General features: G+C 38.6%; 1 protein-coding gene across 1 annotated transcript in view; it reads left to right on the top strand.

The window, feature by feature from the left end:
* Positions 1-24,761, top strand: part of LOC130082098 (phosphatidylethanolamine-binding protein 4) — a 138,118-nt gene that overhangs the window by 41,200 nt on the left and 72,157 nt on the right. Inside the window, exon 4 of the mRNA XM_056246877.1 lies at positions 9,534-9,632. Coding sequence (XP_056102852.1) covers positions 9,534-9,632 — 99 coding nt within the window. The remainder of the gene's footprint in view (positions 1-9,533; positions 9,633-24,761) is intronic.

Raw genomic sequence — 24,761 nt, 5'->3', positions numbered from 1 at the left:
TTTGACACTTCAAAAAGTTCATATAAAGATTGTAAAACTAATCCATATGAATTAAGTGATTTAGTCCAACATTTTCTGAAGAGACGCAAATCAACAGTTATACAGCTTATACAGTTCAAGTTGATGAAATAACTCAATGTCTAACCCCATTAAGTCATAAGTGTTCTAATGTTTAGTGCATCAAGGCCCTTGTGTTCACAATGTACTGATTCATGCAGTTGGGAACTACTTAGTGGAATAACACAGCCTAAGTAAAACAGGTTGTTTTTGACAGTATAGTATTGTCATTGTCTCAAGGTCTACAACTGCCTACCTAGACAGCTCTTTTGGCAATCATTGGCACATATGAATGATCGATTTTGGAATAAATATGCTGTTTAGATATAGGTTTTGAGATCATGGAATATTTTGCATTGACAAGCATGACTGCGTTTGTAAGTTTGTTATAAATTGTGCATTTCAGGGATAATTGTTCTCCCGTTTTGAGATCAGTATTCATCTGATGCGCTTTTTAATGGGCCGATTTCCCCTGTATTTACTCATTGATCGGCTAACCTTGCACTAAGCTACAGTCGATGATCCTTAAGCCGTTTCTGTATCTTAATCACAACACAGATACCTGTTAATTACCCAACCAGTTCAAGTGTTTTCACTGCTTAAAGAGGGATTTGGGATTGATTTCGTTGCGTTAGCTGCTGGTCCCGAGTGTGTGTTTGTGTGTGTGCGAGTTTATCATCGTCTGTGTGTCTATGGAGAGAGGGAAGGATAAAGCAGGATGGATATTTATAGGCTTTTGAATGGACAACACGGCTTGGTATCGGGTCAGGGATAAACCATGAACTTATAAACTCACATCGGGGCCTCGTTTTCTCTGTACTTATTTTCTCTCTCCATTTTAGCTACTCTTTCTTTTTATGTTTGTTTCCCATTTCTTGGTTATCTACTAATTTCTTGCAGTTTCTTACGATAATAATCCTATTTCCATAATGCATTGGTTCAAAATAGTGCCCATGCGCAAAGATGACAAATTCGAATTGCGTACTTAATCTAACAGTCAAACTGAGGCTTCAACTACTCATTTTAAAATTTATTTTCACAATTGAATAAGTGAGCGATTAATCATTGATTTGAGATTATAACAGCACATTCACATTTTACAGCCATGAATGAGGTCAAACAGGGTCGGGCTACATGTCTCACCCTGGGAGACTTAATGCCAAGTTTGTTCAAGGCAGACCTACTATTTTGCACGCTTCTATGTTCCATGTTCCATATCCTCTGTTTCTCACTATAACACATGTTGTACACATCAAACTGCTCTTATCATACTGCAGTCTTCAAAAGACCTCCAGGCAGGAATCAGAACCCCTGATGTGAGCTTTCATTGGTGTTCTGGTGTGATGCCAAAATCTGAAACCATAAATAGTCAGGATTGTCTATAGTACTGTAAAGATCACTTGATTGTTGGTAAATCTTTAAGGCCCAAGGACGATAACTATAAAGATAACGATAAAGATATAGTTCTAAAAAACGTTCTCCATATTAAAGAATAGCAAAGTTCACACCACAACTATAACGATAAAGATATGAGGAACGATATCGTTGGGATCACTTTCAGAATGATTTTTTTCCAGCTGTCGAACGATAAAACACTGACGGCCAATCAGAATCCACTCGAATTTAAAGGGCTCGCACATTTAAAATGGCAGAAGAATGGAGAAAAAAAAATGGAGAAGTTAATCGCTGAGGTACAGAAAAATCCAACACTGTTTGACAAGTCAAGGATAAGGATACGTTTAAAGGATACGTTTAAAACAATGGATATATGGAAAGCAATCGGTCCTACCCTTGGAATAAATGGTGAGAAGTATTAACGATGAGATCATTATGCAGGCTAGCAAATAGTGTAACAAAATTACCTCAGGTATCCAGCGCTAGTTTCGACAACATTGTATTGCTTCCTTTTATTTGAAGTTGCAGTGAAAAAGGCTTTGTATATACTAAAGGTGTTGACTTGGCGTTGTTTTTATTCCACTATTGACTTTGTCAGCTAAATTCACTATTAGATTAGATCGATTACACTAGACTAGCTAGATTCACTGTTTAGATGGCTCGACACGTAGCATGCTAAGGACATCTGCTGGTAAAAGACGTGTAAATGCAACAAACTGATATTGATTCATTCGAAAGTATGAATAAAATTTGTCTTCAAAAGACGCCAACTTTCTAATCAGTGTGACGGAATCTGCCAACTCCTCTCGGCTTTTAAGGATAGCGAAAATGGATGAATGAATACATTTTTCAAACAGGGGCTTTTGGGTACACGAAAAAAATTTATTCATACTTTCGAATGAATCAATATCAGTTTGTTGCATTTACACGTCTTTTACCAGCTGTTCTTTTGATGTTTTTGTGTAACGTAAAGCAGCAGCAGGTCATCCATTTTCGCTACGCGGGCGCACGCAGGCTTAGGATAAAAAGACCGTTATCGTTCGTTGGTGGGGACGCGAATATAGTTATCGTTATAGTTATCGTTCTTGGTGTGAACGGGCCTTTAGTTTATGTGCTAGTTAGTCCACTAGTAGTTCAAACTAATTTTTAACTCATGATGTTTATTCAAAATGACATAACTGGACCTTGCCGTAAAATGACAGACTTTTCTCTGGTGACATATCAGGACTTCTCCAATCATTTAGTCAGCTTAAACTCACCCCTTCAAGTTTGCGTTCATCTCTCTGCATTTTTGAGTGCATGCAACACTGACATCTCAAAATCCACATTTAAAGAATATGCATAGGTATCAAGTCCCCATCCTACATTTTCTCTTTTTCAATAATCTGTTATACTTAGATGTACTTTACAATACTATACAATACATCAGCCCCAGTGGGATAATGGCGAAATGTGTCTGAGGTCAAGCAATATTGAATTTTGTTGATTGTTTTGAAAAGCAATATACTGAATGTGTTAATGTTCTTAATGTGCCTGTCCCTTGCAAAGAGGCTACAAGAATCCAAAATGTGTGAAATCTCAAGTGCATATAATTTTGCAACCAAAAATACCAATAATAACCAGAAGAAAAAACCCAAGATTAGATTGGTAAACCGTTAAACCCTTATTACGTTATGTTAACAATTTTATTTCTAGGGATACTGTCAATCCTTAAAATCTAAAGCATGTTAACAACTAGACCATGGGCTCCAGCAGAACATAATTTAAAATATTTACATTATAGTTTAAGATACAGTGGAAATATAGAACATCTTCTTGTGAAAATACTGTTAAAAAATACTGAAATGAGTTTGACCCTTGGTCTTTCGGACCATTTCTTCAGAAGGATTATGCAAAATATGGCACTGTGGGGTTTGTGTTACTATGTTCAGGGTGCTTTCTAGGGTGTTTCTGGGTGGTTGCTTACAAGCCAAGTGAAACGAGCCCCAGGCTCTCTGCATTCTGGTCCCTACATATGACTTGAGTTAATCTCAAACAAGCATGATGTCTACCAACAATCAGAACTTGTTCATAAAATACAAATGAAAATGACTAAAATCCACAGATACTGAGATATGTTGTTTTTTAGTACACCTAAACCGTACCCTATCCCAGCTGGTGGGGGGAAGACTGCATCTCTTCACACCTTCCCTCCCTGTCCTCTCTTTCCACTGCATTTGCTTCCTCCATCTGTCTAAATGCACATTAATTATACACATACACACAAATATTCTCTACCCCAGCAACACACACCCACATAATGCATGTACTTTCTCCACATTTATTAGGGGAAACACTAAAAATAGGTCCTAATGTCAGTAGTGTACTGATGTTACAATAATATGATTGTTGAGACTGGAATAACAAACAAAAGTTTGGACCTGTTCATTGACATAAAAGTTTTGAAACTGCACACAAACACATACAATGTGTAATATATTGAAGTACTCTTCTCAAATTATTAAATTATTACATATTTTTGCATTTAAATACATCATTAGCTCTATTAACAGCATCTGTGGCATGCTGTCAGTTACCATAGAATATAATTACAACTTGTCAGTCAGTTTGTAAAAAGCAATGAAAGGCACATTTATAGTAATGCACTTGCAATGAAAATCTAGCAGGCAAGTGTACAGTATTGTAAATTAAAGATACTTATAAAATATGCAAGTATCACACTGTTTTTAAATAAACAATACATGTGTTGGCAAAAGAGTTTGCCAAACTTGTATGTCAACTCTTTATCCAACATTTCAAGTGATGCCATGACTGCCTAAATAAGTAAATATGGTTACTTTCACTTAGTATATGCACAAGGATACCAGGAATGGACATGGAACGGATGTGACAGAACAATCTGTAAAGCATTGTTTACAGGAGCAGAGTTCTGCAAATTCCATATCCCGGACGAGCCCCCAATACAATTAAGGTTTTCTGTAAGTTAAATTAATTTGTATTGCTCTTTTTAAAATACACGTTCCAAAGCAGCTTCACAGAAATTCATGAGGTGGATCCTAATTTGCGTACTTATGCACTCTTATTTGCCGTTTTGTAGTATAAATATTGTGAATAGTGAGTTCATATCACTGAAAATTCCAAAAAGAAAAAGTGCACTTTAAATACCTGCATTATGCACTTACTTAACCCAAAAAAATAAGTGTGGAATGTTGGACACTCCCTGGGGGAGGGGCTATCAGACTCCGATGTTGAATGACAAAATATCCTACATACATAGTGTATAAGTAGCGTCATTAGCATATACACTCACCTAAAGGATTATTAGGAACACCATACTAATACTGTGTTTGACCCCCTTTCACCTTCAGAACTGCCTTAATTCTACGTGGCATTGATTCAACAAGGTGCTGAAAGCATTCTTTAGAAATGTTGGCCCATATTGATAGGATAGCATCTTGCAGTTGATGGAGATTTGTGGGATGCACATCCAGGGCACGAAGCTCCCGTTCCACCACATCTCAAAGATGCTCTATTGGGTTGAGATCTGGTGACTGTGGGGGCCATTTTAGTACAGTGAACTCATTGTCATGTTCAAGAAACCAATTTGAAATGATTCGAGCTTTGTGACATGGTGCATTATCCTGCTGGAAGTAGCCATCAGAGGATGGGTACATGGTGGCCATAAAGGGATGGACATGGTCAGAAACAATGCTCAGGTAGACCATGGCATTTAAACGATGCCCAATTGGCACCAAGGGGCCTAAAGTGTGCCAAGAAAACATCACCCACACCATTACACCACCACCACCAGCCTGCACAGTGGTAACAAGGCATGATGGATCCATGTTCTCATTCTGTTTACGCCAAATTCTGACTCTACCATCTGAATGTCTCAACAGAAATCGAGACTCATCAGACCAGGCAACATTTTTCCATTCTTCAACTGTCCAATTTTGGTGAGCTCTTTCAAATTTTAGCCTCTTTTTCCTATTTGTAGTGGAGATGAGTGGTACCCGGTGGGGTCTTCTGCTGTTGTAGCCCATCCGCCTCAAGGTTGTGCGTGTTGTGGCTTCACAAATGCTTTGCTGCATACCTCGGTTGTAACGAGTCAAAGTTGCTCTTCTATCAGCTTGAATCAGTCGGCCCATTCTCCTCTGACCTCTAACATCAACAAGGCATTTTCGCCGACAGGACTGCCGGATACTGGATGTTTTTTTCCCTTTTCACACCATTCTTTGTAAACCCTAGAAATGGTTGTGCGTGAAAATCCCAGTAACTGAGCAGATTGTGAAATACTCAGACCGGCCTGTCTGGCACCAACAACCATGCCACGCTCAAAATAGCTTAAATCACCTTTCTTTCCCATTCTGACATTCAGTTTGGAGTTCAGGAGATTGTCTTGACCAGGACCACACCCCTAAATGCATTGAAGCAACTGCCATGTGATTGGTTGATTAGATAATTGCATTAATGAGAAATTGAACAGCTGTTCCTAATAATCCTTTAGGTGAGTGTATATAGTAAGTCCATAGTGTGTAATTTGGGACACAACTATGATGTTAATGTTTATAATATCTCCATGCCTTTGTCTCATTTAGCAGATCAGAGCTGGGCGATAATATAGTTACATTTTGCGACTAAGTCAGACAATTCGAATTTGCTAAATGGTATATAGCTGCGTTCCCACCACAGGAACTTTCCCCAGGAACTAGGAACTTTGGGGAGGTACTCGGTGTGTTTCGACCGCAGGGACCCCGGGTCTAAATGAAGTTTTGGGCAAACATTTCCTCCTCAGAAAGTAGTATTTTTTCAAAGTGCAGGAACTTTCGGGGTGGGACTTGGGCGCTGAACATGCTGATTGGTTGAGTTCACGCAGCATTTTTATTGGTTGACTCCACGTAGCATTTTATTTCAACCACCATTTTTAAAAGTCTGTTGGGGTACGTGCAGTAAGAGTTTTTTTTCTATTCAAATCAACAACGGAGTTTAAAAAATACGACCGATGGACCCGACGACGAGGTTCAGGCTTTATTAAGCTTATATGTGGAGGACGAAATCCAGCAGGAACTGGAAAGTCGTGCGCAGTCCTACGTCACCGGACTAAGTTGCCTAATCTTCATGGTACTTCAGACAGCAACAGGTGTGGGGGGAAAAAAGTTACTGGGACAAATTGTTCCGGGTAATTTTGGTGGAAACGCGGCTTATATCTCTTTAAGGGAATGTTTTTTTTTTTTCAATTAAGTCATGTGTCTGGATCAACACATTTTGTTGATCCTGGAACAACATTCCTGTTCGAAAATGTTGTACTATCTCTACCCCTAAACCTAAACCTAACCCTACCCATATCTAAAAAAATCAGAAGGAAATTATAGGTGAATAAACCTTATGTAGAAGCACCTAACCCTGGTTGTAAACCAAAACTTGACATAAAGTGTAAACTTGTCCCTCAAATCTGATTGGTTGATTGAATTGTTGTTTCAGGATCAACAAAGATGGTGATCCAGGAACAAGTTGTACTGGTGAAATCATGTTCACTGTTTGCACGTATACAGTATATCCAACATTATATATCTGTGAGATGATACAGTTTATATTTTGCAACAATATAAACAATCACTGAGATTTGCTATATATGATGTAATGTATCCAACTTTTTGTAATTTTATGTAAGCATTAAAATCTGGACATTAAAACCGTGAGATTTATTTATGTGCTGGATTAACAAGCACTAATCATTCATTCACCTCCAAAGGTATGTTTGTTTCATCTGCTCTTCATGGTCGATAAGAACTGGATCACATTTTCGGCAACAGGTCTGTGGAGGGTGTTTAATCTGTCCACAGGGGGGTCAGATCAGCGAGATCCAGTCAGGGTTTAGCATGACAGCCCGTGGAGGAGGCAGCATTGTTCTCGCTGTTTGAATATCGCCTGGAGCTGCTATCACTTAAACTTAAACATGATCCTATTATTAGGCTTATGGTTGTTTGAGCTTATTGCTTTGTGTCAGGTGAGCAAAGGATTTAGGCTCTAGAGACCTTAGAATATCAGGGATTTTCAATTCCATACTGTATTTGCTTAAACATAGGCTTGTCTGATTAGAAATTATTATAAATAGTCTTGAGGCTGCAGATGAAATGAGAAAACACTTTTCTTGGATTGGCAAAAAATAAATAAATAAACATATGGCCTCTGTTTAATATAAAACTTATTTCATTTAATGTACACTAATTGATGTATGCTGTATAATTTTTGGTCCTTTAAAAAAAAGCATAACTATTGTTTGTTTTTATGATTATCATAATCAAAATGAATGAACTTTTCATAACTGATTAACTTTGCAATATTGATACGGTTATTGAACTAAACTCAAACAACCCTGAACTAAATTGAGCTAAATAATGACACTATTGTTAATTGAATTAGTTTCATAATGAATGAATTTTACATTGACTTCCATAGTATTTTTTTCTCTTCTCTGGAAGTCAATGGGGGTCCCATTAACTGTTTGGTTAGCACTATTCTTCAAAATATCTACTTTTGTGTTCAGCAGAAGAAGAAAAATTCATACAGGTTTGGAACAATTTACTTACAGGGTGAGTAAATGACAGAATTTCCATTTATGGGTGAACTATCCTTTTGTTTTCCCTTTTCTGGAAATACCATACTGGATTGTTTAATTTATTCAGCGTTTTTACTTTTGTCTGCATCTTTGTGTTGATGTTGTGGGGAGGGGCTATTTGTTGCATGGCAACAATCGTGATTGACATTACTGTTTTCTTGAGAGAGGCGTATAATAATAACGCTATCATATGGTCTGGCAGATTTTGGGCTCGGCACCAGGGATGACAAATGTGCTCACGCAATAATTCAATCTGCTCTCCCAGTTCTTCAACTTTAGGGGACTTGCGAAGATGAGTAGTTGGAGCAATTAAGTTGGTCAGTCATTGTTAATGTGTAGCACCCAAAATATGTGCCAGGTTGTTTATGGAGAAGTGTTTTTTTATGAGAGAGAGTGAAAGAGAGAAAGTAAAGAAAACTTTGCTGACAGATTGTGATTTGGTGAATGTGTGAGAATGGAAGGTTGCCTGAGAATATCAGTAACTAATTAAAGTTTTCTTCCATACGTCACTTGCTAAAGACGCTGGGTTCTCAGAGATAGTTAAAGTTATCGATGTTTCTAATCGCTGAAGGAAAGTAAAGCTCAGATCCATGTTGAGGAGAACAAAAAGAAAAAAACGAATTTATTCATTTTAAAACATAGTTATAATTACATTACTATCAATGATGCAACCAAATTTTAAGAATTAGTTTGTGAAAAAACGAGTTGATCAGCTGTTAATATGAATATTGTCTTTTTGTGGTAGTTATAGCCCTGAGTATTGAGATATGATATGTTATGATTTGATATATGATATGATAACAATCATATCATATCTCTCATGTATCATATCATATATCACATCTCATATATCTCATATATCATGTATTATATAATGTAATATACTATGTATCATATCTCATCATATAATATTTCTTATGTATCATATCATATATTATTTCTCATATCCTATATTATATCATATATCTCATCTCATATATATCTCATATATCATACTGCAAAAGAAAAACTCACTTTGAACTTAACTATATGATTTACTGCTGTTCTTGGTAACCACTGTTCTACACTGTACTAGTTTCATGCCTTCTTTCAGTATTTATTTATTTTTCAGCTACACTTTTTTTTTTTACATAACATTACTTTTAACTTATTTTACATTTATTTATTTATTCATTCATTATTTTACATTTATTCAATTGGTAATTAATTTGTACTAAGTGGTTTGATAAGTAGCCGTGTGATAATGTCACAAAATAAACCCCTTTCTTTCTTTCTTTCTTTCTTTCTTTCTTTCTTTCTTTCTTTCTTTCTTTCTTCTTTCTCTTTCTTTCTTTCTTTCTTTCTTTCTTTCTTTCTTTCTTTCTTTCTTTCTTTCTTTCTTTCTTTCTTTCTTTCTTTCTTTCTTTCTTTCTTTCTTTCTTTCTTTCTTTCTTTCTTTCTTTCTTTCTTTCTTTCTTTCTAGGAGAAGAAATACACTCTATTAATGGTGGACCCAGATGCTCCTAGTCGTAAGAAACCCTCTCGTGCTTACTGGAGACATTGGTTACTGGTTGACATTAAGGTACGTCACATCTCCCAAAAACCACTTTGAAATGTAGATGCTGTCTCACCCTAATTTCGCAGTTGCACAAACTTGAGTGTTATAACGTCTGTGCCTTCATAAATGTTCTTCTGTGATATAATGATCCTTCAAGCCATTTAAAATAAGTAAATATATATTAATCTGAATATTACCAAGAACAAAGCCTTAAAATAAAGGTTGCTTAAAGCAGAGCTTGGCACGGACAATCCTGGACATAATGTGCAAAGCAAAAGGTGTCAGAAACACTTTGGTGGGCAAACAATTCCTGGATCGCGTGGACCGTATCTGCACCTTCCATGTGCTTCACACTTGTGCTGCGTTTCCGATGAGTTACATAATTACTGAGTAAAAATATCATGTTAGTCATCAGCGCTCGGCTCCGACGGGATCTAGAGGCAGATTCATCAGGCTGTGCATGGGGACGCCGTGTTTAAACAACCGGGGATGAGACACTTTAATTGCTCAATATTAAGTCAATATTCTTTCATCCTTTCTTCATTTTACAGGCTTTTTTTTGTAGGTACTTTCTTTCTCAGATTTTCTTGCTGTGGTCCTATTGGTTCACAGGGGAGCCTATTGATTCCAACAAAGTTTGTTACTAGAAACTAGAAAAAAATTTTGCACAATTACTGATGTGTCTTAAGGTACCAAAAATTAAGTTTTGATGAATGATATTCCTGACATTCAAGATTTTCTGTTTGGAAATGTTTGTGGCAATCATGTGGGCGAATGGCTCTCCTGTGTAACGGGAATGATTGCACGTCAGTTCTGCTTCAGACAGAGGAAAAGAGGAGTGTTCAAATAAAAAAATACATTTCCTCTTTTGTTTCTGTTTTTTACACCTGGTTGTACTGGAAGAGTTCACCCTCACATCGTTCCAAACCCGTAAGACTTTCGTTCATCTTGGGAACACAAATGAAGATCTTTTTGTGGAAATCTGAGAGATTTCTGTCCCTCCATTGACAACAATGCAACTGACACTTTGATGCTTCAAAAAGTTCATAAAGAGATCGTAAAACTAATCCAGAATTGAGCAGCTTAGTCCAAATTTTCTGAAGACACAATTGCTTAATATGATGACAGGTTCATTATATTATTTTATTCACATATAAACATTGGTCAGCGAACATAAACAGAAGCTCAACCGAACCTGCTTTATGCGCGAGAACAAACCTCATTGGTTCTTGCTGAAGCTCAAACGTGATGCGTAACACGAGAATGAACCTCATTGGTCCTCGCACGTCAAGCGAACATGCTTGAGCTTTCGTTTACCACAACTGATGTGTGAGTTGATGAATGTTTATATGTGAATAAGAACTTAAAGGTGACCTATAATTCAAAATTGAATTTACCTTGGTATAGTCAAATAACAAGAGTTCAGTGCATGGACATGACATAGAGTGAATCTCAAACTGGACTGTTTTCGCGTTCTCATTTAATTCACGTTTATGAAAAACACCCCTGAAAAACGGTCGGTTCTCCACACAATACCGACTGTGACGCAATAGTCGGGATCATTAATATGTACGCCTCCAAATATTTGCATAATGCCAGCCCTCAATGCCAGGCGGAACTGCGCAGCCGAAGCATGGCAGTTGCTCAGTGTGGATGTACACATGAACACAAAAGTATTTTTTAGTTCCTTCATCTGAGCCTCTGAAGAAACAATGGGTTAATTTTATTTTCTCTGGAAATTTCCAAACATTTCACCGACTGTTTCCTCAACTTGGGCCAATACAGAGCTGGCCTCGGATCGAGCTACCAAGCAACACTTTCTGATGTGTAATTGTTCAAGTTCAGACAGGTAATCTTTCTCTCAAAATCGTTCAATACTGTTTATGCATCAGTAAGTCAAGCCAGTGACTAAAATATCAGCTTCACATCGTTTCTTTTAGTAGGATGAAAATAATCGTATTTAAATTGTGAACAAATTATATACAGAAAGCGATCAAAGAACAATCTTTCCACACAGCGCGAGTTTATCTGGACACTTGCCAAACTCGTTATGAAATCAATGACGCACGTTACTGCACAACGAAGCTCTTACTGTATTTACATCATCGTGTTTGCATTGGTGAAAGCAGAGAGAGTGCAGAAACTGCTTTGCAATGATAAGATCTTCATTCTCGCGATCAACACACTGTCATCTGCTCAATGCTCATCACGGCAACATTTTATGTGATGGGAATAGATCTAAATACTTTAAAAACATCTCACGATTCGTTAATCTCTATAGCTGTTATAGTAAAAACGTATAATAGCAGTAGTAAAAGTATTCGGGAGAGAGTTTCACATGTAATGCGTAGCGATTTCATATGCAAGCATGTCAGCCAATCACAGCAGTGGCCGCGGTTACACTGAATCCCACAGCAGACACGCCCCTTCAAACAGAGTGTTCAAATCAGAGGCTAAAAGCAGGCTAGGAAAAATGCCATTTATTTCTAAATTATGATTATTTTTTATCTAAAAAACATACTAACATTATAAGGGTAACCCAGGAAACATTATAAAATAATAAAAAAAAACATTCTAGGGCACCTTTAAATCTGTTTATCGTTATAAATCGATCGAGTCTCTTCAGAAAATTTGGACCGAACCACTCAATTCATATGTATTAGTTTTACGATCTCTTTATGAACTTTTTGAAGTGTCAAAGTGTAGTTGCGTAGCTGTCAATGGAGGGACAGAAAACTCTCAGATTTCATCATAAAGATCTTCATCTGTGTTCCGAAGATGAACGAAAGTCTTACGGGTTTGGAACAACGTGGGTGAGTAAATAATGACAGAATTGTTTTATTTATTTATTTATTTATTTATTTCTGTTTAGCTTTAATACACTTTCTTCAACTTAGTACTTCAACTTAACCAATTTAACTTCAAAGTTTAAGTGTTCAACTTATATTTATATTTAATTTAATTTTCTGGTTTATTTCAATTAACAAAAACTATTGTAGTAATTTTAGTTAACAATAACAATGATTTGGAGTGCCAAATGCGATATAAAAATCACACAAATCAGATGTATTTTACCTCTAACAACTACTATTTTTATTCTATTTTTGTCATTATTGAAGCTTGGATGAGCCCATTCCTCATTCATGCTCATTGTATGGAAAAGAGCAGAGCATTTTTGGGTGAACCATCCTTTTAATTCTATCATTTCATTGTGGTTTTCGTGACGGGACATCTATAAAATACCACTAAGGACAATCCTGCGACTACAAAAAGCATCACCCTGTTTGCAGGCGTTTTACTCGTAAATCTCGATACAAATACATTTGCTAAAAGCAGCACATGATGAAAGCGAGGCCGTGTTCGCCGCTAGCTCAGCCCTGCCCTCCTCTCCTGCTATTCTCTCTCTCAGAGACGAGCCTCCTCCCCGTCTGGCCAGGCGACACATTGTGAATAAACAAATGTATTTCAGGTGCTCAGACAGACAACCTCTCAATATCCTGTCACTGTGTGGGCGGCGGCATGCCGCCTGTCTGCTCCCTGATTGGCTGTCTCGCTGTGCTGTGTGTATGATGAGGAGCCGTGGTTGGTCAGAGGTTTAATGAGGCTGGTGGGAGGTGAGTAATTGCCGCGGTGACTTCCTCTAACCTCGCTGAAGTTATAATAACATCCCGTGTGAATGTGTGGAATTATCTGTCCTGGAATACTCCTGGGCTTCAGACTGAAGCAGGTGCCACACAAATGAACAATTCCGCTCTCGTTCCAACACCTTATTTAGAAATATACCCTGTAATTCCTTTTTTTAGAAATTAAATTACAACCCTGATTTGGCTTGTTACTCCCCCATACAAGCAAACGTAATGTCTTTTGTGTATTGCATGCAAACACGATAGGAGGGCAAAATTTGTCTCATTTTCACTCTTCTATCCCAACTCATATCGGAGAACACATTTTATCTCAGTTTCAGTTCCCATGCTAACCTGGCTTTGACTCATGGGATGTCTAAACATCACAGCTCTCTTAGTTTTTATGAGAAACTAAAAATGAAGGCGCATTAAAAGCAAAAAAAAATATTTTCACCTAATGAACTTCAGTGTGTAATTTAACTTTATATGTATAATAAAACTTTTTCTGCTTACATAAAAATAGCACAGTTTTATTAGCTACGTTTTGCTTATCAAATACTGAAATGCATCAAATTAAACTTTATTACAACATGAGTAGACAATCACATTTCTTGGAATACGCTTCACATTCAGAACCTTAATCCAGTGCTTCCTGGTTTTAGGTGTCCACTTCCTGAACCCCAGATTAATCAGATGATTAAGCAAAACATGGCACGATAAGATTCCAGCGGCATGCATATTTACGAGACACAACAACATCAACTGTTCATCACTCTATTTTATGTAATTATTACATGTTACATACTTACTGTAGTATTAACAGTAAATGATATGCATAATTACATGCAACTAACCCTAAACCAAACCATGTTCCGAACCCTAACCCTATAGTAAGGACATGTTGTAAATTACCGTAATATTACTCAGAACTATACTCAATGTATAATAACACTGTAGTAAGGGAAACCCATCAATCCAAATCCCAGCAAATACATATCAAAGTTTAAAAAAGTAATAAATTGTAACATTTTTCAACTGGGTCATACACATCATAACGGACATGACTTGAATGATACCTCAAATTTTGCAGTCACATTTATCGCTGCTCAGCAAAGTTTCACAGTCAAAATCCAGCCTTCTTACTAGGAATCCATGTAATCAATTCATGTGAGTTTTGTGTGAGGGCAGAAATGTTCCCCAGGCAGATTTTGCTTTTGTGTTCAAGTTGGTATCGCGAATTCGCTCTACTTACTGACAGAAAGCTGCTTGGCTTTAAAGTGCATTTCATGCATTGCTACACTATTGACAATAGGCAATGGACCTTTTTTTGCCCACGAAATTTAGCCAAATGTTCCGCTAACGTCATCGCACCTTCATTTCTGCCTGTCGGACGATAAAATGGGCAAAGCAATCCTCTAGACTTGCATTGAAAGAGCAATGCAATGTATTCAAAACCTCTCAGAAGATCTTATCAACCAAATAGAAATGCGCTAACACTTTTGCATGGACAAGCACCATCTCATTCAAGATCGCGCTCATTCATCGATTCATTCACCCTCTCTGCCTAACATACAATGATCTATACATTCTCTTGAATGTAATGCCTAATACAGTCCCGTGTTAATCAGTGATTTTGTCATCAACGCTCGTACAAGTTTCGCCTCGACCTTTGTCTGTCTGAAGGAGGTATTTCTAACACTTTATTGGAACCATATTTAGTTTGTCATTTCCTCTGTTTGGCAGCATGTGTGCAGATGGACCCTTCCTCTCGTACCGCTGCCAACTCGCCACTCGCAGTCAGTCGAGATTTCTGGCACTCGTCGCAAACCAGAGAGCTCACTCCACACATTTGTGTCATTGTGCTGAACATATCTCCCTCAGTAACACATCATCTTATGCTCTTCGGCTCTTCAGCCAACAGTTACCATGCAACCGTTCTCCGCTCGGGCACTTGAACTGTTCCTGGCTCAGTCCTGACCAGTCCTGCTTTTCTCCAACCAACCATTCATGCCTCTCAAGATCCTGTTACCCGTTCTCTGGGACTTTCATGAGAGCTCTTGCCTGGCGTGATTGACTCAAGGGTTTGGATTGTCACTTTGTGTACTAGATCATGATTATATGTCTTGTAGCTTTTGACTTTATCATGCATTTTGGTCTTTTTGATACAAGTCACGTCTCTCAGTGTGCAAAATTATTAGCTTGTTGCAGAACGCTTCTCTAATAGCTCTAGTATTGGTATGAATGATAGCTCAAATCATGCAGAGACATGACTATTACTTTTCTGAACAGTCAGACTTGCAAAAAGTCCTAACCAGATGTGACATAAAACGTCTTCTCCAAGTTAACCAGAGTTTTTATCCTGACCAGCCGTGACAGCTTTATGCTTGTGAGTGCAAGAGAGCAGTGCACTTGCACAGAGCTCCGCCCACACACTCTTCTGATTGGCTGTGATTTGTGATTGATTTTGTCTTGTCTTGTGTGGACAGACAAATTGCTTGTCACTGGAATTTATCGCGTTGCAAATGGTTGGGACAAGGTGTTACGATTTTATCCTGGCAGACAATACAGTGGGCAAACACGTTATTAGAGGAACCTGAGTCATATCTAAACTGGAAAAAAAGTACATTTTCTGCTAAACAACCAGCAGCTGTGGTTGCCAGAACATTTTCAGTTTTACAGATTGAAATATACTGGAGCAATTTACTGAAATCACCTTTTTATCTTTATAATATACACTGACAACCACTTTAAACACAGGTGGTAAAGAGAAAGCCACATGGTTAATCAGAGTTCATCACAGTTTAGGTAAATATCAATATAAAGAATGTGCAACACAAGGTGTAACATAAAACGAATCGGTTACCTAACGTAACCTCGGTTCTCTCTAGATGAGGGAACGAGTATTGCGTAAGCTAGCTTACGCTACGGGAAAGATTAATCTTTTCTGAGAAACTGAAGCCAAAAAATTATCCTATAATTTTGTATCCATTGTCAACGCAATTCAGCTGCAGCAGACCATGAGTGGGCTAGCTAGCAGCTCATTGGTTCGCTCACAGAGAACTGCTTAAGCCTATGAGGGGACGCGAATGAACTCTCGGCCAATGAGAGTCTGACATGCTCTCATTACGTCAGAGCCCGCCGAAACGGGCGTGGTCAGAGAGAATAACACTGGCGTCCTAGGCTGTAAACTCTGGTTTTCGTAGAATGAAGCGAGAACGCTAGTAGCACAACCACGGCCAGGAACGCAATACTCGTTCCCTCATCTAGAGAGAACCGAGGTTACGTTAGGTAACCGATTCGTTCTCTTACGAGAGGTTCTCTCTCTCACAAGGTGTAACATAAAACCCTAATTTACATATCTGATTAGAAAAAAAAACCCAGTTATTTCAATGAAAAAACATCAAAAGTGAACTGAAATTTTTTTCACTGTAAAAAAAAAAGTATTTTAATGTAAAATTATATGTAATATATCCCATTAGATTTGTTATAGTTTGTCAATGTATAGAGTAAGGGGAAGTCTTTATAGCATTTTTATAGTCTTCTACTGTCAACATTTTTACAGTAGAGTTTTTTTGGTTAAGCAACCACTCAGCAAACAACACTAATGTCTGACCTATGATAACCATAGTATCGTTGTAAGAGTGAAAATAACTTCCAGATCTACTATAGGCTATTTACACAGTGGACGCCTGTTGATTTCACATTTAAAGTCCCTGTAAAGGCAATTTTAACAAAACATTCTAAACACATTCTAAAGGTTAGAAATGTATTGCTAAAACATATTACAAAGACTGTGAACTGTGAAGTACTGAATTGTGGAGTTAGACCGTTAAACAGTTTTTCACCCTGGCAATTTCACGGATTTTTTGGGCGGGTCTAAAACAGGGCTCGATGACGCACTGGAGCTCTTGGACACGCCCCTACTCGATGACGCACTGATACTGATCCCTCTAACAATATAAATAGAGCACATTCGCATCAGTTTGGCGCTCATTTGCGAGTTACTGTCAGTACTATTATCAGTTACTACAGCCTACAGTTTGCTATCTAGCCATGCCTTCGTCACGGAAATGCGTACTACTTGGATGCAATCATTTGCAAAACAGATCGGTGTCCTTGTTTAAATTTCCTAAAAACGACGACATCAAGAAGAGGTGGATTAATTTTGTGAAGAGCCACCTTGATGGAGAGCTGAGGATCACCGCCAAACCCGCCTCTGTAGTGATCATTTTACTCGTGATAGTTTTATAAACTTTCGTCGGAGACAACTGGGATTCACAGATAATCCGTTGTTACTGGTGAAAGGTGCCGCACCGACTATCTCTCGCCTCGGCCTTCATCCTCCCGTCCCGCCGACAACTGGCGCCATCATCGGCAATGCGTGCCCACCAATGAGTGTAAGTTGCCTTGTGTGCTTGTTATAATTATAGTAGGTAGTCCACTGTAACTACTAAATTCTGCAACCCTCTAACGTGATTTTTATTTAACGTTATATGATCAAAATTCCTTAGCCAAGTAATTTAAACTAGTATCTGTTCACAAAGCAGTCCCTTATCTAATGGATTTATGCACATCAATTTATCGTTAATATAACAACCATGATGGCTATTAGTTTGATCTATAACTATAAAGTGTAAATATATTTTTTAATCAGTTGTTTATTGCTAGTCTAACTTAGTTTGATCTATAACTATAAGGTGTAAAAATATGTTGTTTTTTCTGTTATTTATTGCTAGTCTAACTTTATTTGTCTAAGTTAGGTTAAGCTAGTTAACGTTTACTTACATATAACTTAGCTAACTTGCATAAAAGGGAGAGAAAAAATTTACCATTCTGTTGCAGAGCGAGGGGGACGATGTTGACTTCCTTGGTCAATGTCTTCTGAATCGGATTCAGGCTCTGGAGGCTCAAACAAATATGGCTTGGTATAACCTAATAAGCTGCTAGGAGCATCCATTTCGGCTGTAGCGGGTCCCGTCGAGTGCAGCTTTCCCGCGAGTGGGCGTGGTTTCAGCGCAGCCAGCGGACACGCCCCCAGCGTTTGAGAGCAGAGAAAACTGCTCATTTTTTCAAGATTTTGATAGCTTATTTTATGTACTTGCCGGCTTTTTTTATCATTCAAATTTGGCTGGGTGGCTAATAACACATTTTTCTGTGGTGTGACAAACTCAGAACACATACTTAATTTTGACTTTACGGGGACTTTAAGGAAGCTGATGCAGATTGAATTGGTAATGAAGTTATTAATTCTGTTGGAGCAGATGGTGATGGAAGAGGGGAATGAGGATCTGCATTGCCCCTGTAGCTCAGCACTCAGCCCGCCTGACCCATTCTGTCTCTCAATTCCCTCCTGCTCATGGAATACTACCAAAAAAACAATCCCCGAACAGCTTGTTCTGCCTCAAACGGACTTTTCCTCCAGATCACAACGCTCCTATGTCTTGCTCTGTCTGATTTCAGTATCTCGTTCTCTCGCTCTCTCTTTCTCTGCACATAAAAACGGATGTTTTTGTTTGCTCTGCTGACAGAAACAAAAGGTAGAGTCATTAGCGATAGAGAGTAGTTTGCTTATGTAAATAAAGTGCTAGGTGAAAAATCCTTATTTACTTTTCACCCTAATCGTCCACCCCCACAGATTGCATATCGCATCACCCAAGAGCTACTGGTGAATCAAATAATTATTAACTGTAATCTTGCACAGGAGTTGAAAAACGCTTGAATTGATTTCATGGATCTTAAAGTGCCCCTATTAGGGATTTTTGAAAATGACCTTTCATGTAGTGTGTAGCACAGCTCTAAGTGAATGAAAACATCCTGCAAAGTTTTAAATCTGAAAGTGCACCGTATATAAATCTATTGTCTTTCAAAAGTAAGAGTCGACTCTGAGTCAATGAAATGAATCGTTTTTCAAACGAGTCATAAGCCGCTTCGTTGTGACGTCAGGATGAAACATTAGCATATTGCCCGCCCACTTATTGCGCGCGCAGACACCAGGGAAAACTTGAACCTCAAACCGGCAGCTGATTCCTGTGGATACTGGACAGCATCATGTCGAGAAGACGCTGAGCTCTATAATGTGAAGGTAAAGCCAGTTTTTTTTCACTGCCCAAGGACGAGCATGTGAAGAATCAGTGGCTAACATTCATCTTTACCACAATACCACAGCAGTATAATCCTAAACTTTTGTTGTGTTCCCTTTATTTTACTGACGACTTCTCAAATCTCTGAGTTCAATGCAGGATTCGCAAACCGCTTGCTCTTGAAAGATGGTGTTCAAAATACTTAGTTTTGAGTTTGATATTGTGTAGGTCTCCTGCTAACTGGTTAACTCACATTATTACTGTCTTAACTGAAATACTTCTGTTGATCAGCTGTGGGCCACTATTACCTAAAACAGTCTATTAATGCAGATTGTCTGTCGTTCTCACTACTTTGAGGAAAGATTAAGCATGGAGTAAGATTTGTTTTACCAACGTGTATGTTACATCAGTCATTCAGGCTAGAGCTCGGCTAATGTATGCACTGTTTTTGATAGTTTCCACATGTTCACCGCAATAAATTAGAAAAATACTCTGTAAATAAATAAGTACAAGTAAAATAATCGGTTTGTTGATGGACATGCACTTGTTAATGCTTATGGTGAGGAATTACATTTGCAACATCTCATAATCTCAAACTGAGTAGTGTATCACTGAGAAACGTCCTACTAGAGTTGTCCTTGCGATGGAGGTTCGGGTTGAATGTTTCATCATCGGACTCGCGCTCGGATTGATATGGTAAAATCAACATCATTGTTCGTTACTGTGTTTAGTTTACGGTGTAGGAAGCCTCACCTCAGGACAAGCAGAGCTGACGTTGTTATGTGCGCGCTGTACGTGGTAGACCAATCACAACAGACTGAGCTGTCTGGCCAATCAGAGCAGAGTAGCTCGCGGAAAGGAGGGATTTAGAGAGATTGATTCATCTGACGAGTTGCTTGAGAATCATTGAAAATGTGGTGATGTGCAAATGTATTTTATGAGAACATGAAACAGTACCTGTTGTTGGAGACTCCAAAAAACATTAGGAAACTTTAAAATAGCATAATAGGGCCATCTTGATTCCCAGTAAAAAATATTTAAACAAACAAGATACATTTACTATTTACTTGAGATGTTAAGAAATTCTTCAAATATTAACATGATCATTTTAATTAAATATAAATATACAGTAAATATTATATATACACTCACCGGCCACTTTATTAGGTACCCCATGCTAGTAACGGGTTGGACCCCCTTTTGCCTTCAGAACTGCCTCAATTCTTCGTGGCATAGATTCAACAAGGTGCTGGAAGCATTCCTCAGGGAGTTTGGTCCATATTGACATGATGGCATCACACAGTTGCCGCAGATTTGTCGGCTGCACATCCATGATGCGAATCTCCCGTTCCACCACATCCCAAAGATGCTCTATTGGGTTGAGATCTGGTGACTGTGGAGGCCATTTTAGTACAGTGAACTCATTGTCATGTTCAAGAAACCAATTTGAAATGATTAGAGCTTTGTGACATGGTGGAAGTAGCCATCAGAGGATGGGTACATGGTGGCCATAAAGGGATGGACATGGTCAGAAACAATGCTCAGGTAGGCCGTGGCATTTAAACGATGCCCAATTGGCACTAAGGGGCCTAAAGTGTGCCAGGAAAACATCCCCCACACCATTACACCTCCACCACCAGCCTGCACAGTGGTAACAAGGCATGATGGTTCCATGTTCTCATTCTGTTTACGCCAAATTCTGACTCTAACATCTGAATGTCTCAACAGAAATCGAGACTCATCAGACCAGGCAACATTTTTCCAGTCTTCAACTGTTCAATTTTGGTGAGCTCTTGCAAATTGTAGCCTCTTTTTCCTATTTGTAGTGGAGATGAGTGGTACCCGGTGGAGTCTTCTGCTGTTGAAGCCCATCCGCCTCAAGGTTGTGCGTGTTGTGGCTTCACAAATGCTTTGCTGCATACCTCGGTTGTAACGAGTGGTTATTTCAGTCACTGTTGCCCTTCTATCAACTCGAACCAGTCTGGCCATTCTCCTCTGACCTCTGGCATCAACAAGGCATTTCCGCCCACAGAACTGCCGCTCACTGGATGTTTTTTCTTTTTCGGACCATTCTCTGTAAACCCTAGAGATGGTTGTGCGTGAAAATCCCAGTAGATTAGCAGTTTCTGAAATACTCAGACCAGCCCTTCTGGCACCAACAATCATGCCACGTTCAAAGTCACTCAAATCAACTTTCTTCCCCATACTGATGCTCGGTTTGAACTGCAGGAGATTGTCTTGACCATGTCTACATGCCTAAATGCACTGAGTTGCCGCCATGTGATTGGCTGCTTAGAAATTAAGTGTTAACGAGCAGTTGGACGAGTAGCGCAAATGCAGATTTGAATGTTCGAGTGATCGAACTTGTCAAAGGTTTAATAGACAGAGATGAATCGCTGTCATTTAGGAATAGGAGATTGCGATCTTTTAAAGATTAATCGGGCAGCTGTAGTTAGTAAAATGCCTAAAGCGGACTATCGAAATAAAGTGTTACCACAATTTCTGTCATTGTAGACCAAATTATGCATTAAAAAGTTGAACATTTTGGCCTTTAAAAGCCTCTGTATATTTTCTTTCATCGTATTTGAGGATGGAAGTGTGTGTGTGTGTACCTGGAATCCTTACATAATGTGTGTGTATCTACTTAACCCATTGTGAGGACCAAATTTCGCCTTAAGGATAGTAAAACCTGAGCTCACCTGCATTGTGGAGACCAGTCAGTGGTCCCCATGAGGGAAATGGATTTATAAAGATACTAAATGATGCTTATTTGAAAATGTAAAAATGCAAAAAGGTCTCTGTGATGGGTAAATTTAAGGGTAAGGGTTAGTGTTAGGGGAGAGAATATACAGTATTAAAAACATTATGTCAGAGAGTCCCCATAAAGATACTAAAACGTAGTGTGTGTGTGTGTGTGTGTGTGTGTGTGTGTGTGTGTGTGTGTGTGTGTGTGTGTGTGTGTGTGTGTGTGTGTGATGACGGTATGGTGGTGGGAAAGGTGGAAATACCTCAGCATCCATCCAGCCACTTTAAAGCAGCGTGACTCTCAGGAGAGAACACACTTGTACAGACAGAGAAACTATTGTAACAGCTGAACAGCTGTGTGTGTTTGTGCTGTTCAGTTTTGCGCAGTCTTTCGAGTGCCTGTTGGGACGCTCGGCTCGGCTCTGCCTGTACTGCATGTCCTTTGACTGCTGATTGGATTATATTTCTTTCCCTCAGAGGACTGTGCTTTTCTAGAAGTCAGTGTGTCAAGCGCATGTGTTTTCTTCTCTCCCTGTGTTTATGTGCGCACACACGCTTAGCTGAAGAAGCTGTTAAGCTCTGAAAGTGACTCCCGGCCTCTTTAGGGTCAATAAGACAGCAAATCTGTAGGAGTTTGTTATGCCAAGGCAGAGCAGAAACGGTTGTATTAATGTTTAACAGAAAACAGTTTAAGGTCCCGCAGGAGCCGGCAGTGTATTATTTGTCTTGAGAGATGTTTGTCCAATGGCATGTGTTTGTGTTAGACTTGACTTTCTGGAATGACATTCCTAAACCATTTTACTTCTGTAATTTGATGTATTGATACAATCTGTATAGCATTTCCAGCAAAAGTTTGATTGTAGATATATTTTTTCAAAGTAAGATGTTTTCAATGACACAAATATCATTAATTCATAAACATCTTTTTAAATAGTTTTCGGAATTAAACACCACGTCATACAAAGCTTGTCTAGTCATTAAAAGGTCAAATTATGTGATATTTTAAGAGACTTCTTGACCTCAACACACAGTCTTCAGGATTCCCCTCTGTGATGTCATTTCCTCTTTTCCCTTGTTGGTTGCACCACATGACTTTTTTGGGCACACCGCAACTTTGATTTGACATATAATCAAGTTTTTTTTTTCAAATGTTAATACAAAAAAAAAACTGCTTCACTTTTTTTTAACTACTACTCATGAGGATTTAAAAAAAAAATCATTTATTGTGATATCAGGACAGTTGTACTACTAAGACATTTTTTACTTTATGCCCACAAAATGAATTTTAATTAAAACAAATAACTATGTTTATCATAGAAGAAGTGTAGATGTATAATTCAAAAAACGTTGTGGCATTATTTTCCTGTTATCACTGTAAAGCTGTTTTGAAACAATCAGTATTGTAAAAAGCACTTGACTTGACTTAAAATAGAGATCTTTTTTAACATTCTTTTACCATCATTTTGATCAATTTAATGCATCTTTGCTGAAATTGAATGTGTCAATTTCTTTCAAAACCAGAAAATTTACCAAAACCAAATGCATTTTATTAATAAAATATTAAATATAAAATATCATGTGGGGGGGCTGTTTTTTGTGCTATCAATTTGTCTTTGTTGTGTGAATGTATTGTTGGGGAGCGGAAATAGGGGTCGGATTCCTGTGTTCACCCCGAAATGAAATTCTTCAGGTCACAGCAATGCCTAAAAGTCTATTGGTTATCATTATTTAATGAATAAATTGTAAAGACTTCTTTTCACTGTGGAGTAACACATCCACTGTTCAGTAAGACCTTCACAATAAGACCAAAAACGTTAATTAAGTAGGGTCAATCTACTTTTTTTTTCGCTTCAATTGACGTGTTCTTGTGTCTAGGGAGCTTGGGTGTACCTTATCATTTTCCCACAATCCAGTTCCGTTTGACAGACACTTCTCCTCGGGTAGTTCTCAATCATGACTATTTACTCTCTAAGGACCCGTTTCACACTGTAAAAAAAAAATGAAAACAACAACAACAACTGTTATTTAGAATTACTCCTCTATTGTACACTGTTCTTTTTCGCCTGCCGCACTTTTTCTCTCTTTCCCGTGTCTGTGAGCCTCACACCTTGCCGGGGAAACATCTGTGCGGGAAGTGTGCCGGCTGGGGGGGCATATGGGGCGCAGGTACCGGAGTGCATCTCATCCCCGTTAATGATGAGTGTTTCTGCCCTTTCTCTCAGCTCCCCGAGACACCGCTCGCCGCCACTGGTCCGCTCACTTCTCCGCGAACGCACAACCCGACAGATTTACCGACATATGCAGGGCTTGTTGTTTTCCAAGTAGTTCATTTGCAGACGTGTGCTGCTAACCTTACAAGCCACCTGTATCTTTCCGAGAGACGGTGGGCGCCGCGCGGGAGTGTGGCGAAATCTGTTTTTCTTCCTTTTTTGTCTAATGTGATTTTAATTCCATATTTAGCGGATATGCAGATGTGTGAGGTCATGATGTGTTTTTCCAGAGCTGTGAAAATGAAATGCTCGTCAACATGTCGACATCCATCACTCTCTCTGCAATCTCTCGGTTGTGTGTGTTAATTAAGATTCGTCAGTCTCGGTGTCTCCCAGTGAGCTCCTGGTGAATTGCATCACATTTAGACCCCGTCAGAGGTTCTTGAATGATTAATTTGACATCTTATTCAACAAATATTTATTTTCCTCTTTCTT

Source organism: Rhinichthys klamathensis, unplaced genomic scaffold (assembly GCF_029890125.1).
Source record: "Rhinichthys klamathensis goyatoka isolate OS25496 unplaced genomic scaffold, OSU_Roscu_1.1 h1tg000040l_1, whole genome shotgun sequence".
Classification (NCBI taxonomy): domain Eukaryota; kingdom Metazoa; phylum Chordata; class Actinopteri; order Cypriniformes; family Leuciscidae; genus Rhinichthys; species Rhinichthys klamathensis.
Note: the sequence above shows the minus strand (reverse complement) of the source record. Positions and strands in the feature narration are given on the sequence as shown.